We start from the raw sequence: 13,489 nt of genomic DNA on the forward strand, positions 1-13,489 counted from the left end.
TAATGACTATTTCTGGCCACAAATGTTTTAAGAAACATGTTACGTCCGTCTAAAACATAGTGGAATAGAAATATAAAGTAGCATAAAATGAAAATACTCAAGTAACAAGTACCTCTAGATTGTACTTATATACTTGACTAAATGTACTTAGTTATATTTCACTACCAGTCCTGGTAATGTGCATGTTGGCTCGCTGTCATGGCTTGCTGCATGGGATGGAGCTATCGTTAGTGTTATTAGTAACTGTGCTTTTCCTACTATGACAAGTCAACATGTTTGCTGTGAAAAAGGCCTATTGTGCTGACTATTCTACAGAAAGTGCAAGAACAAACTGCTTATTGAAAGTGTGAGTTTTCTCCTGCAAACATGCATGATTTAGTTTTAAATACAAGCAGAATCACAATATGATGCAAACATCCATCAAGATACTTTATGTAACTGCATTTGGTTGCACATAGCTATCCAAAACATCAACAGTAAATGTGTTTGTTTTGCGTTGCTTTATACGTTAAAACACAGACAATAAAATCATTAAGAGAAAAAATCCACGTAGAAGAGATATAAAAACCATCAGCGTACCAAGATGTCAAGCATCCACACCTCCCACATTTAAGGCTTTTTAAAAAAATAATTGCCAAGGTCTCACATTGTTCAGTGCTGGCACTGGAAAAACTTGTTTTGACATCGCAGTCACGCTTATTGTAGCTGTCTTCATGTCCACACAGAGGGGGGTTACAAAGGTCTTTGTGGGAAATAACTCATTGAAGCAACGGTGAATGACGCAGGTTAAAGTGACATTGGGTACAGAAAAATAATAATTACATTTAAAATGAGAGGGTGGATTTGTCCATTGTGAATTTGTGACTTCTTGGCTGATGAGGACCAAATGTTGAAATGTTTTGATTTTGTTTGTTTTTTTAATCATTTTGATAAAGCACAAATCGACAAAAAGAGCAATAAAGAAAAACCCACGTGGCCATTGGTGGTGCGCCCACTCTCCCTGAGCACAACAGGTCACAAATGTAGCCCGACACCAACGGGTAGATTAGACTGGCCTGAGCAACTGTAACGACTTTAGTGTTCTTGAACTCTGGCATCTTGTGTCACGCTGAGGAAGAGGCACTCGCAGCACCTCCGTAGCCCGTTGTCAGGCTGCATCCACGAGACCGCGGTGAGGTGAAGAGACAGGCAACACGCCAGCGGAGCGTCCCCGGCCACATGACTCAGCCTGTCCTTACGCGTTAGCCCCGGCTCAGTCAGGGCCATGAGGGAACAAGGCCGTCGGTATTGAGTCACTGACACACTGGACAGTCCCCAGATCAAGCATGATGATGGGGAGGAAAGTGGAGGATGCATGTTGCCATGTTCTTCCCAAGGAGTGCTAGCACAAGGTGTGCATGGGTGCATACATGCAGATCTACTATAATGCAAGGTGATGCATTTGTGCATCTGTCCTCCATTATGTGTATTCATCCCGCCTGCAACACAAGCTACATCAGTTCACAATATTAGACTTTGACCACAAATTAAAGGTGCCCTGTGGAATTTTCTTGTAAACAAACAAAAGTTGTGTTTACATTCAGTGTCACTCACGACAACGCATTTTGTGTCTCCTTGAGCTGTAGCATATGCGATGAAAGCATTTCCTTCCTAATAAAACATCTGCAAAATTAGATTTATAAAGTATTTAAGTCCTGCATTGTTTACGTCCGTGTTTACTAGCTTGCAGTCTTCCTTTGCCCTGCTATTTTTGGCACATTGCTGCATATCTTACTGCCAGCTGTAGATCAGTGGGATAGCGTGAAACCATTGGAGTGTGGACCCTCCCTGTCAGGCTGTTCTCATACGCCGTTCATAGCTATAACTACGAAAAGTTATGCACTATAATTCATATATATCCCACGAAATCAATTTGTATGTAATCCACATAACGTGAACGAGGAATTATAAAAAGCTGTGTAGGCAGGGTGAAAAAAACGCTGGACTTTCTCCCAAGACACCGGTATTCATGTCCCGTATGAAACCAGAAGTCAACGTTGAATTATTTGTCACATAATTTCCATACTTAAATTATGCCACTTCCGTAGTTATTTTAACCCAAACCACGATCGTTTCCTAAACCTATAACCAAGTAGTTTTGTTGCCTAAACCTAACTAAGACCGAAGTTTATTTGAGAAAAGACTGCATGCAAGAGAACGCTCGAAAAATGAGGAATAACTTTTCGGAAGGTATCATACGAACTGTTGTATGAAGATATGTTGCACTATTAGAGGTAAAAAAAAAACTCCACAGGGAACCTTTAATGCCCTTTTTGCTTTAATCAAACAATTTCTTGAATCTTGAAGACACCAGAGTAGAAGCACTCCTGGGTCTTTGTGGTAATCACATATAGGTGCCTTCAGGTGTACTTCAGGTGTACTGTACTTATTAAATCTTGTGAAGGGCTCATTGCACGGGTGGAATATGATCTCAAAAAAGTACAAAATGCAAGTCTCCTTCAAAAATAATCCAATGCACACTGTAGAGTTTGGACAATGACCTTGATGAAGACCTATGTCGGTCGCAATGCGTTGGTCATTTTCAACAATTATTGACATTCATTTTGTCCAAACTCTGCAGTGTGCCTTGGATTATTTTTGGAGGAGACTTGCATTTTGTACTTTTTTGAGATCATATTCTCCCCCATGCAATGAACCTTTCACAAGACTGAATCATTTCTTGAACCAGTTGCTTTTCTCATGCTCTACGGTTGACAAGCAACATTGGAAAATTTATGTGAAATTGGTTTATAATACAGCCTGCGAATTACGCGTATTTTATTGTTTATTGTAGCTACATTATTATATAAAAGCTGGTCAGGGTGCTCCACTTTAACTACTATAATATCTCTATAGCAGTTTCTGTCAGATGGACACCAGATCATCTGCTGGGAAAACCTTACCTAATAACTGCCACGAGCAAAGAGCAAAATTGTTTGTTGTACTGCATCTGTCACTATAAGGAACAGTAAGTCAAAAGAATATACAGTTAGCTGGGATAAATCCACTCTTGAGCATCAGACTTACTGGCAGTAAAAAAAAAAAAAAAACACTGCACCAAGAGAGCTTATCATGAATACATATCTCCCCTCTGGCTTTGCTGACCGTTGTGCCATAAAGCTGAGACAGCTGATGAGAGAGCAGCAGAAACTGATGAGAGCATTGTGCTTTTCATAATACAAGCAAGATTTAAGGTCTCACAAAGATCAATCACTACCTGCTTCCTCCTTGTAATCATGCCGTTTATTGTATTCACTGAGATTTTGAGGGCATACTATAGGTTTCCATGTTAACAGAGCCCTCCTTATGCAGCCATGACAGGGTTGTTGACATGATGTTATATAAAAGGAACGTTGAAAATTTGAAACTAATAATTCTGCCATCTTTTGTTTATTATGGTCAGAAAACATTTCAGAGAGGCGCTAGAAGTGTGCTGTGTTTCAAAATTGAAGCCTGAAGGATGAGTTCAGCTAGTACACATAACACTCCCTGTTTATTTTTAGTAATCAACGTGATGTATACAGGCTTGCGGTGAGATAACAGGTCTGAAAAGGATGGCTGAGCAGCTGGAAATGTTCTGTTCAACGTCAGTAGTTATTGACAGCCTCAGTGTTGATTAGACGCTGCCAGCACCGTGGCTTTAGGGATGGCAATGACAGTCAATCAATCGGCTTGATGGATTGCCATGAAATTTTGTGCAGGCATTCAAGGTCCAATTCAAGGAGGATGAAGACTGGTGACTTTGGTGAACCCTTGATTTTTCCTCTAGTGCCTGTTTTGAGTGACATGTCAACTATTGGATGGATTACCGTGAAATTTGGTACACACATTCATTTCCTCCTGAGGTTGAATTGTAATAACTTGATTTATGATCCCTTCACTTTTCATCTAAAATTTCAATTCCTCCAATACTTTGGTTTCTTACTAAATACCTGCAAATCTAAAGACAATCCTACACTGGTGGACTGCAGGAGGATGCTCCCATGTTCGAAAGAACCGCAGCAAAAGTGCCCACTTGGATGCCTCTATGGTAGATAAAATGTGATAAAGTGACCTTTAGGGTGCCCTTCCAGTGGAGAAAATGTGATAAAGTCACCTCTAGGGTGCCCCTATGGTTAATAAAACATGGTAAAGTGCCCTAGGGCACCCTTAAAACAGAGAAAACATGATGCAGTGCCATATAGGCTGCCCTACACACTAAAAAAGTTTTCTGCACGCTGGTGCCCCTTTTATTTTTTTTCAGTCCCGGTTGTACTTTGTGTTTAGTGCTAATTACGACTCAGCCTAAACTAAAGCAGTGAACATGGTAAACATTATACCTAGAATGACCAGATCCCAACAAATCAAATGTGGGACAAAGAGTATGTTTTTGTGGGTCAATGTGGGACGCGTTACCAAGGCTACAATTTTGATATAATATCTATCTAACTTAAAAATTAAACATTTATATTCTGCCCCTTATCTTGTAACATCTCTATGCTTTGCCCGAATGCCTCCATTGATCAGCACATCTCTTTTTGATCCGCACGTTTCTTGTGAGACTCACATGGACTGTGTCGCTTCATGTCGTATTCCCCCTCCCCTCCGTGTGAAATTCCAAAGCGTATGTCCTACAGTGGTTTGACTCTTGTAAACGAGAGCCAATGAAAATGTGGGACATCGTCTCAATATGTGGGACAACAACAACTGGGATAATGCTGTGCAGTCCCTCGTAAAGTGGGACACCTGATTATACCTGCTAAACATCAGCATGTTGACAATATCATTGTATCATGTTAGCAAAGCTCAGTCTCACAGAGATGCTAGTATGGCTGTAGACTCTTAGTTTTCTCCAGGTTCTCCAGTGTGTGTGCTTGCTGTTTGCGCCATGCCAAAAGTATTAAAATAACTGGACATTAGTGACTATTTGTGCTGCCAAGTAGAGATTTTTTCTAGTATTTGGGTTCAAATCTAAGAAAACCTCTTCATAGGTGCTCGCCCACACAAGTAAAACCATTTGTGCATGTAAGTGTGTGCAGGCTGTTGGGAGGAAGTGTATGCTACATGAGCAAGAAGGGCTATTTAAGCTTGACAATTAAAGCCTCTACCTCTACTTTGGATCTCCCCTGGTGCGGTAAGTGAGGATGCTAAAGATAACAACACCACGGGCTCATTAACGTCACTTCTCTCTCCAAGCCTAACATTCTCCTGTCTCATTGAGACTAAAGACACATGCAGGGAAACACACACGCATGCTGACCCGAACATGCACACACATGGACCCACGACACGCACAGGCACTCTGCAGTAGCCTGATAAGCCTCACGCCTCACCAATTGGCCCCTGCAAATGTCAAACTGATCCATCTCAGTTTACTGATAGGGAGTAGGCGGGAGTGAATGAATCAAAATTTCCTCCAGTTTCGTTTGCCGGAGATTACCTAAATTAAAACAACTCCCGTCGTAGAGACATAATCTTTCAAATCCTTCTTCTTATACACAATGAAAAGAGGTACAGTAGAAAATCTCAAAATATCTCCACAGCCGAAGCTTACGTCAACAAAAGCAGCTTACAGCACTTCTCAGGGGAATACTTATCTTCAAACCCTGAACCTGAATAACGTCGAGATGAAATGTGAGTCAAGGGTTCAAGGGTCGCGTACAGTCCAGATGCTGTTTCATCACATATTAAAACACCGGCCCGAGGGTGTCCTGCTGGGTAGGTTGTTCAGCTAAAGTCACCATCAAAACCAAACAACCGCGAGCAAGGAGGGGTTTCTGTCGCTTACACGAGCACAATAGCTTTGAGTAGGGATCACCCAGTTTTTGCAGGATGAGGCAAAGACAATGCCTGCCAAGAGAGTTTCTCTACGTTTTACGCAGAGGCTTCCACAGACGATTTGGGGCTTACCCCTGTTTGCTGCGTGCCCTCGATAAATGGCTCTAAAAAAGGATGGATGGTTGGCCAAATAGGGGCTTCATGTTACATGCAATAGGATGCAATAACATGCAGCTAACATGATGGCATGACTAAAGTCCTTTGAATGAATCAGGTGACTCTCTTCACTTATCCATTTTAAAATGATAAATACTGTTGAACTTCTAAGCGGTTTTATATAAGAATGGCGTTTGTCGGTGCGTTTGTGTGTCTCCCCGAGGACTTCGGGAAAAGTACAGATGTTGCAGACACTCGGGCAATGTTCAGTTCCAATGGTTTCAGCAGTGAAAGCTGTTTCTTGCAGACCGGGGGCGTTTGTCTTTGACATCGTGACATGAAGTCTCTAATTTGACGATGTGCTCATACACCCTGAAAGGAGGAAGCAGCCTGTGCTAGTGCTCAGCTGGCCCGTGGCTCGGGTGACCTCTGCTTAGGCACGGACCCTCAGTCTTAATTGTGTCTGGAGGAATTGTGCTGTCTTAAGACAAGCTTAAGTTTAGACTAGGAGGCTTCCTGGCCTTCACTGCACAGAGCAGTTAAACAGACAACAGGATGCTCTGCAGTGTGGCAATCTTGTCTCGCCATTTTAAAGAGGACCTATTATGCTTTTGTGCTTTTTCCCTTCCCTTTGGTGTGGCATATAGTTTTTTGTGCATGTAAAAGGTCTGTAAAGTTACAAAGCCCAAAGGGAGTTGCTCTCCCCCACAGAAACACTGCTCCTAAATTGCCTGAAATGCTTTGATTGAAGTCCCGCCTTTTCTTCCGTAACATGGTGATGTCACCAAGTAACACATTTTGCCTAGCGGCTAGTTTGGCACGCCCTCAAACAAAGCTAGTTTGAGTGTAGCTGGAGCAGAGTCCAAAGAGTTTGGTTCGCTTGACCAATCACAACAGGGTGGGCCAGCTGACCAATCAGAGCAGACTGGGCTTTTTCGGGAGGGGGCGGAGATCCCACAGAGCGTTTCATACAGAGGTGCTGCAGCACAGCTGGTATGAGAAAAATAAAGCGTTTTTTTTATATTAAAGCATGTAAATATGCACCTGAAAATAAGCATAATAGGCCCCCTTTTAATCAACTGTACACCAATTTACAGCTCACAACAAAATGCTAAATTTAATTGAGCTTGGGGGGTACAACTGCACAGCTTCTGCGAACGAGTAAATGTGCATTTTAACAAGTTTTCCTTACATTTCTTGACACCCCAAGTTCTGGAACTCTTAACTTCAAACTAAATGAGACACAGCTTTGGACCCTACATGGCCCATGTCAAAGGCGAACTATGTCCAAAGAATTTCTCAATATCAAAGTGAGCTTTTAGGAAGAAATATATTGCTTTTTACAGTTTAGGCCCGGAAGCTTATTCCCTGTCTCCGACACTTGTGTCACAGTAGGAACACAGCCTAATTTGCCCTCGATTACTTCCCGACACTGATCTAAGCTTTGTCATGATACGTTCTAACACCCGTCCCCTGACTTTTTAACCATTAAATCTCAGCGTCTCCACGCACATTAGAGGAAAACACACACATCTCCCCTTTGATTGTGAGGCACAATCATCTCCCGCGCTTCATTTGGCATTTAAGACAGCTGTGATTTCTTCTCCCCTCTCCCTCAGTGATCATCTCTGCATTGATTGCCTCTCGCCACGCCGGCGTGGCTCTCTCGTGTGTAACATTTGCAGGACTAAAGGCTTGTTTCACTGGAAAATCAGAGCTGATCAAAAATAGATTAGGTGACATTAACCACATAATGGGTGAGGAAATGCAAAAAAGGGACATTTTTAATGAAAAATCATGGACATTAAAAGTAAACGCAATATATGTTCCTTAAGCCCACACCTATTTAAACTTTGTTTAAAGTCACTGTATTTGTCTTTATCATTTGCGGAAACATACAGAACATTTTAACAGGTGTTGCATGCATGAATTAAATGAATCTTTACAATTGAGCACATTACGTGATATAATCGTACAACTAACAGCTATATTCTTTAATAGACACACAATATGGTGTATGTACACTACTTTGTGTTCAGACATCGAGATTCAATATCAAATTTACAGTTTATACACTAACAATATGCCAAATATAATGCGCTGATATGACATGATTTTCCAAATCATCACACTGAGACACAATACAGCTTGTAACACTGCCATTCAAAAACAAACATAATCTCCTTTTGGCGTCCGATATTTGACACATTAGCATTTTCTCGGGACGGAATACATCTCCTCAGTCATCGAAGCACAACATGTTATCGTAAAGACAGCATGATAAGTTTAACATAAATAAAAAATAAACAGCACATTTACAAACACTGCAGTCACCACGACTGTTAGATTTCCAGACTTGAAATTTGAAATGACAGCTCAAAAAATGATGGTGAGGCTTCTTCACTGTCAAAATTGTTGCTGCACCTCGGCCTGACACATGACATGACTGTCACTGTTTCGTCGCTCGTGTCCATCAGAATAGCGGCGTAGGCACCCTGTATACAATGGAACATGTGAATGAGGAGGTAGACAGTTACAGATAACCACAGATCCAAAGTCACCGTGTCAACGCTGACCTTAAACATCTGTATGTCGGACTGAGGATCAGTGGCTATGTGCAACATTAACCTTACTGCGAGAGCCAAGTGAAAGTCGGGAAGTGAATGTCTTCTGGCTGTGACCTTTCACCTCTGAGCCCGCGTGCCATCCAGGCTTCCTTCAGTCGGCATAGAGGATGAACCCTGAGAAGGTGCTGTATTTGTTGCTGTTGCCCCCGTGGGCCTTGCCCCCGTCCAATTTTATGAAAACTTCATCGCCCGCATCCAAATGAAGGATGACACTGTTGCTGGCGTAGTCATAACTCTGGTCCTGGTCTTGGGCTATGGCGCTGGCCCTGACCTGGATTATGACATGCACACCCAGACAAGGAGAGAGTAAGTGAAGAAATGTAAACAGTAGGATGCAGAGGAAAAGATTTATATGCTTTCACTTATAAAAAGGACAAAGGATAATATTAGGATGACATTACTGATGATATTGAAACAAATGCTTCATTTGACGCATGCAAACATTAAATGACTTGTTGCATGAGACCACATTTATTTTCCATAAATATCTTATTTTTAAGAAAAGCATATAAGCAAGAGCCGAATTAGAGAGTTTGTGTAAAGTGTGTCCCCTGTGGTGAATATCTTGTTTTTTCCCTCATGACTCAACTGAAAGGGTCAGGCTTGAGTCAGTCTGCCTCTGAGGGAGGATGGCAGTGCGTACTATCCTTTTTTCGCCTCGTGTTTCTACTCTTACATGCACCTTCTCCTGGGTGGAGCACTGATAATGCCATGTTTATCCCTAAAATATGAATGTCATCGTGTCAACGCAGGGTAATTACCGAGGGTGTTACATCTGGAGCATAACACCCAAATCTCTTCTGCACGTCTGTGTGAAAAGTTGCTTTGCATGTGTACAGTTATATCCCCTCTAAGCTTTAGCTCATGTGTAATGATCTGGGTTGCCAGATTGGCTGTTACGCTGCAACCTCACCAGACCTAACCATAAAAGTCTAATCCTTGCTTCAAGCAGATTCTGGCGACAGGTTCTGAACTAGAACCAAAATAGGAACGTGAATTTCTAATTAGTGCCGATGCAGAACAAAAGTGTATGTCAAGAGGCTACAGATGACAGCATGATGATGGATCTTTGAGACATGAGGGCAACACAGCCTGAACTCCCTTCCCTCCCTGTGCCCACCCTCAGCTCTACTGCAGCAGCATGATGTCCACCACTGACTGAAAATTTAATTTACAGTAATATTGTGTCGTAAACGCAAAAAGAATATCTAAAATTATATCAGTAATATTGTAATTTTAACCAGGGACGTGTATACTATAGTAATGAAACTGGCCCAACATCACTTTGCCCCTCCTGGACCAAATAAATACATAATTAATGATCTGATATAGACTCTTTATGTGTGAATAAACAACAAGTAAATAATATCATTATGTAGGTGATGTAACCAGCGGGTATAGTTGATTTGCATTTGTTTGTCTAAAGCCAAGTTTACATGACTGTTTTGTTCTTAATTGGTTCTCATTAGCCACATAGAGACTGTATATGTGTTTGTGTTTTGTAACTATTAACATCAACCTTGTGTGGATTAGGATTTGGCAACATTTTCAGTGACACTTTAATTTATTTAGAAGAAGAGATGCTCAAACTAAGGAGGCTATTTATTAATGGTTTCATTAGATATCTTGGAGCTCATAGTTGCTTAAGACAGAGAGACTGTAATAGATTAATTTTCAACTAAACTAAGGTAAATGTAGCTTTATATATATATATATATGTATATATATGAAATGTCATATCTGGTGTTGCACAGTATTTATAGTGTCATTGCCCTCTAAAGAAAGCTGTGGGAGGCATCTTAAGGAAGTCTCTGCAAAGCAATAGTCAGACAACAGGTGAATCATTCTAATTAAAATATATAGCAACCAGTTCTTACACACTGTCTCCAGTAAGTAGCCTTTACTTGTTTCTTTTTCTTTTGTTGAAGTTAGCAGGTTTAATGGACTGTAAATCTAATACTCACTTTAGTATAACCATTTTATTAACTTTTTACAGCCCATTTTTGAGTTGAATTTGCATTTCTATGCATTTTTTAGACTTTATTATTTTTGTTAAGAGGTGAAGTATGCAATCTAATGCCATCGATGTGGTGTTGTTGTCTTGGATTGCAGTGCAAGGTATTTTATTCCTTAGGGACAAAATAAGCCAAAAACCTTACACAGTTCAATATGACAGCAAAATGTGTTTAATGGGGTGAATCTCGCTAGTAAGACACCAAAAACTACAGCCACAGAGTTGAACCCACAGTCTCCACAATAACTGATCTCTATTAGTTTCACAAATATGGCATTACACTGGATTGCATTATAATGTACAGATGTTATTGTCTCCTCCACTCTCTGTAGCCTGTTGCAGCCTGGCTGAGATGTTTGTAGGAAAAAAAATGTCCAGACTCAGATTTACATGGTGTTTGATCAATGTCATCACCTGGGGCTTTCAAAGACATTACAAAAGTATAGCAAATATCATGATTCGATATTGAAACGCCTGGGCCTGACAGGCAGTCCGATAAACGCATACTGGCACATCATGATTCCATGAAGTTTGTTGTATTTCAAAGGGGCACCAGCTTTGAACTCGCCACAACCCCGGGCTGTGTTTTGATGTGTGCAGAGTTGAGATAGCGCTGCTCTCCTTCCACTCACTTCAACGTGTACATCATCGGATGTGTAATATGCACAGATACACAATCTGGCAGCATGCCACTGTGCATTGTCATTATCTTGGACTATAACACCAGAACAAGTCAGATCTAAAATCACTATCCACATGAATGCATGACTACTCAATTTAGAGTGCCAGCACACTTGGTTACGCTGCTCCCTGAGCATTTTGAAGCCGGTTCATCCCAGTGGATGATTCTGGGTTCTTAATGGACCATTCTTCACTTTTTGTACTGAGAAACTGTGCTTTTTCCATTTGTTCAATTCAACATGAAATCATTAACCATTAGGAAGTGTGTCTGAAGAGTTAAAAGTGTTACCCACCAGACCATTCTTGATCAGGTCAGCCCACATGCTGGTGCCGTCTCCTCCCCTCATCAGCACGTTGTAGATGAAAAAGTAGGTGCCGGGAATCTTACAGGTGAACTTGCCCGTCGCGCCCTCGTAGTTACCGCCGATATTAGTCACCACGTCGTCAAATTTTAGAATATCGTAACCTTCTTGAGGGTTTCGTAGTCCTGCGTAAAATGCCACCCGAGGCGTGGTGTTGTATGTGGTTGTACTAACTGACCCTTTACCCCCTAAACCTAGAATCCCCGTCCGTACAATGTCCACGCCATCTCCCGGTGGACCCTTAGGTCCCGGTGGGCCTGGCTCTCCAGGTGGTCCCGGGGGTCCAGTCTTGCCTGGACGTCCTGGTTTGCCTTGTGGGCCGTGTGCATTGTAAGTAGGCAGAGGTGGGCCGATGCTGTGATCGCTCAGATCCGCATCGTTGTCCACCTGCAGGCCTGCGGTTGCTGTATCTGTTCCGGTGTGCACACCTGTGTCCGTCGTTGGGAAGGGGTCACAAACCATGCGGCATGTGCCCAGCATCTCGAAGTGGCTCGCGCTGTCATCTATGCCACCTGTGCCAACGGAGCTGACCAGCACAGGGATGAGGACCACCAGGACCAGGACCAGCATGACCCCCACAGCAGCTGCCACCAGGGTCTTCCGCCCGATGCTCAGCCGGGGAAGGGGCTGCGCTGCCAGCGTGGAGCTCTCCGGAGAGGAAATGGTGACTGTGGGGAGTGCGTCCACCTGGCAAAACGCAGACACAATGAGGCTCTCCGGTGGTGGAGATGGTGCCCAGGGAGAGCTGGTATGAGTGTGTGTGAGTGAGTGACAGAGCCGTGTAGGAGTAAAGGGAGAGGGAGTGGAGCAAGGGACCGAAGTGATCAAAAGGAGAGAGGGATTGAAAGAGTGAGGAGAGAGAGGAGAGAGGAGAGGAGGAGGAGGAGGAGAGAGAGAGTAAGACAGCTTGAGAGGAAAAAAAGAAAAGAAGCAAGGGGAGGAGAGAGTGAGCAACATACACTCACTTACCATCTGAGTCAGGGCTGAGGAGGGCACTTTCCTACTGGCACATGTGAAACGCCAGGGAGGACATAAGGAAGGAGTGTGATAGAGAAAGGGATCATAATCAATCAGTTCATGTTCATTTGATGATGAAGAGATGGAGAAAAAGATTTGAAAGAAGTTTGCTTAGATGAGAAGGATCTAAATAATGTGCTACCACTGATATGTAAACTCCATTCTTGTGGCCATATACTGTAAATATTTCAATAATGTTAAACAGTTGGCATTGATTTTGTGCACTAATGTAAGATTTTATTTTGAGTACCAGAAGACCTAATTTGAGATATCTAACAGTCAGCAGCCACTCCGGGAATATATATATAGATTTCTTCCGGTATAGTTTTCTTACTTTAATGCGAGAGTGTTATCAAGGTCAGAATGTGTGCATATATTTTTCCTTATCTGCCTACGTGTTTGTGTGGGTGTGTAGCCGGAGATCTTGTATGCTGGAACGATGCCAAGAATCTGTGGTCAGTCGAGCTGTGACCTTCACAAAAAATCGGCAAACTTTTAAAGGGGCAGTTCAGAACTTGTAAAAAATTCTGTCTTTATTCTATTGGTTATGATAAGATTTTATTCACTAAATGAATTGCTGAGACCTGGTGTCGTGGCAACATCACTAGAACAGACGTCAGAATGGAGCAAATTACTCAAGTGGTCCGGCAATTAAACTGATTGCAACTAAGCCCTACACCACTTCTGAAATCAAAGGTGATCATTAAAACATCATGCAAACTGTTTGCTGTTTAGAGCTCTGTGATTGTGTAGTAACTTTCTGATTAAACACTGATCCACAATAGGCCTTTTTCACAGCATTTTTGTTTGCTATAGCAGCAAAGACGTAGGTGTAT

At 42.2% G+C, this 13,489-nt stretch overlaps 1 protein-coding gene across 1 annotated transcript; it reads right to left on the minus strand.

The window, feature by feature from the left end:
- Positions 1-7,761: 7,761 nt before the first annotated feature.
- On the minus strand, positions 7,762-12,539 carry LOC141758779 (C1q-related factor-like). The gene is made up of 2 exons (XM_074620432.1): positions 11,568-12,539; positions 7,762-8,850 (listed from the first exon to the last, which is right to left on the minus strand). The coding sequence occupies exons 1-2, from the start codon at positions 12,204-12,206 to the stop codon at positions 8,671-8,673; spliced, it is 819 nt and encodes a 272-aa protein (XP_074476533.1). The 5' UTR covers positions 12,207-12,539; the 3' UTR covers positions 7,762-8,670.
- Between the last annotated feature and the right edge of the window lie 950 nt (positions 12,540-13,489).

Source organism: Sebastes fasciatus, chromosome 20 (assembly GCF_043250625.1).
Source record: "Sebastes fasciatus isolate fSebFas1 chromosome 20, fSebFas1.pri, whole genome shotgun sequence".
Classification (NCBI taxonomy): domain Eukaryota; kingdom Metazoa; phylum Chordata; class Actinopteri; order Perciformes; family Sebastidae; genus Sebastes; species Sebastes fasciatus.

Bases quoted from the DNA above. Each gene is read 5' to 3' on its own strand.
- LOC141758779 (XM_074620432.1), bottom strand. From the start codon at position 12,206: ATGCTGGTCCTGGTCCTGGTGGTCCTCATCCCTGTGCTGGTCAGCTCC. The intron at 8,851-11,567 runs GTGGGTAACACT...GTCATAATCCAG, and splicing joins ACCTGATCAAGAATGGTCTG to GTCAGGGCCAGCGCCATAGC.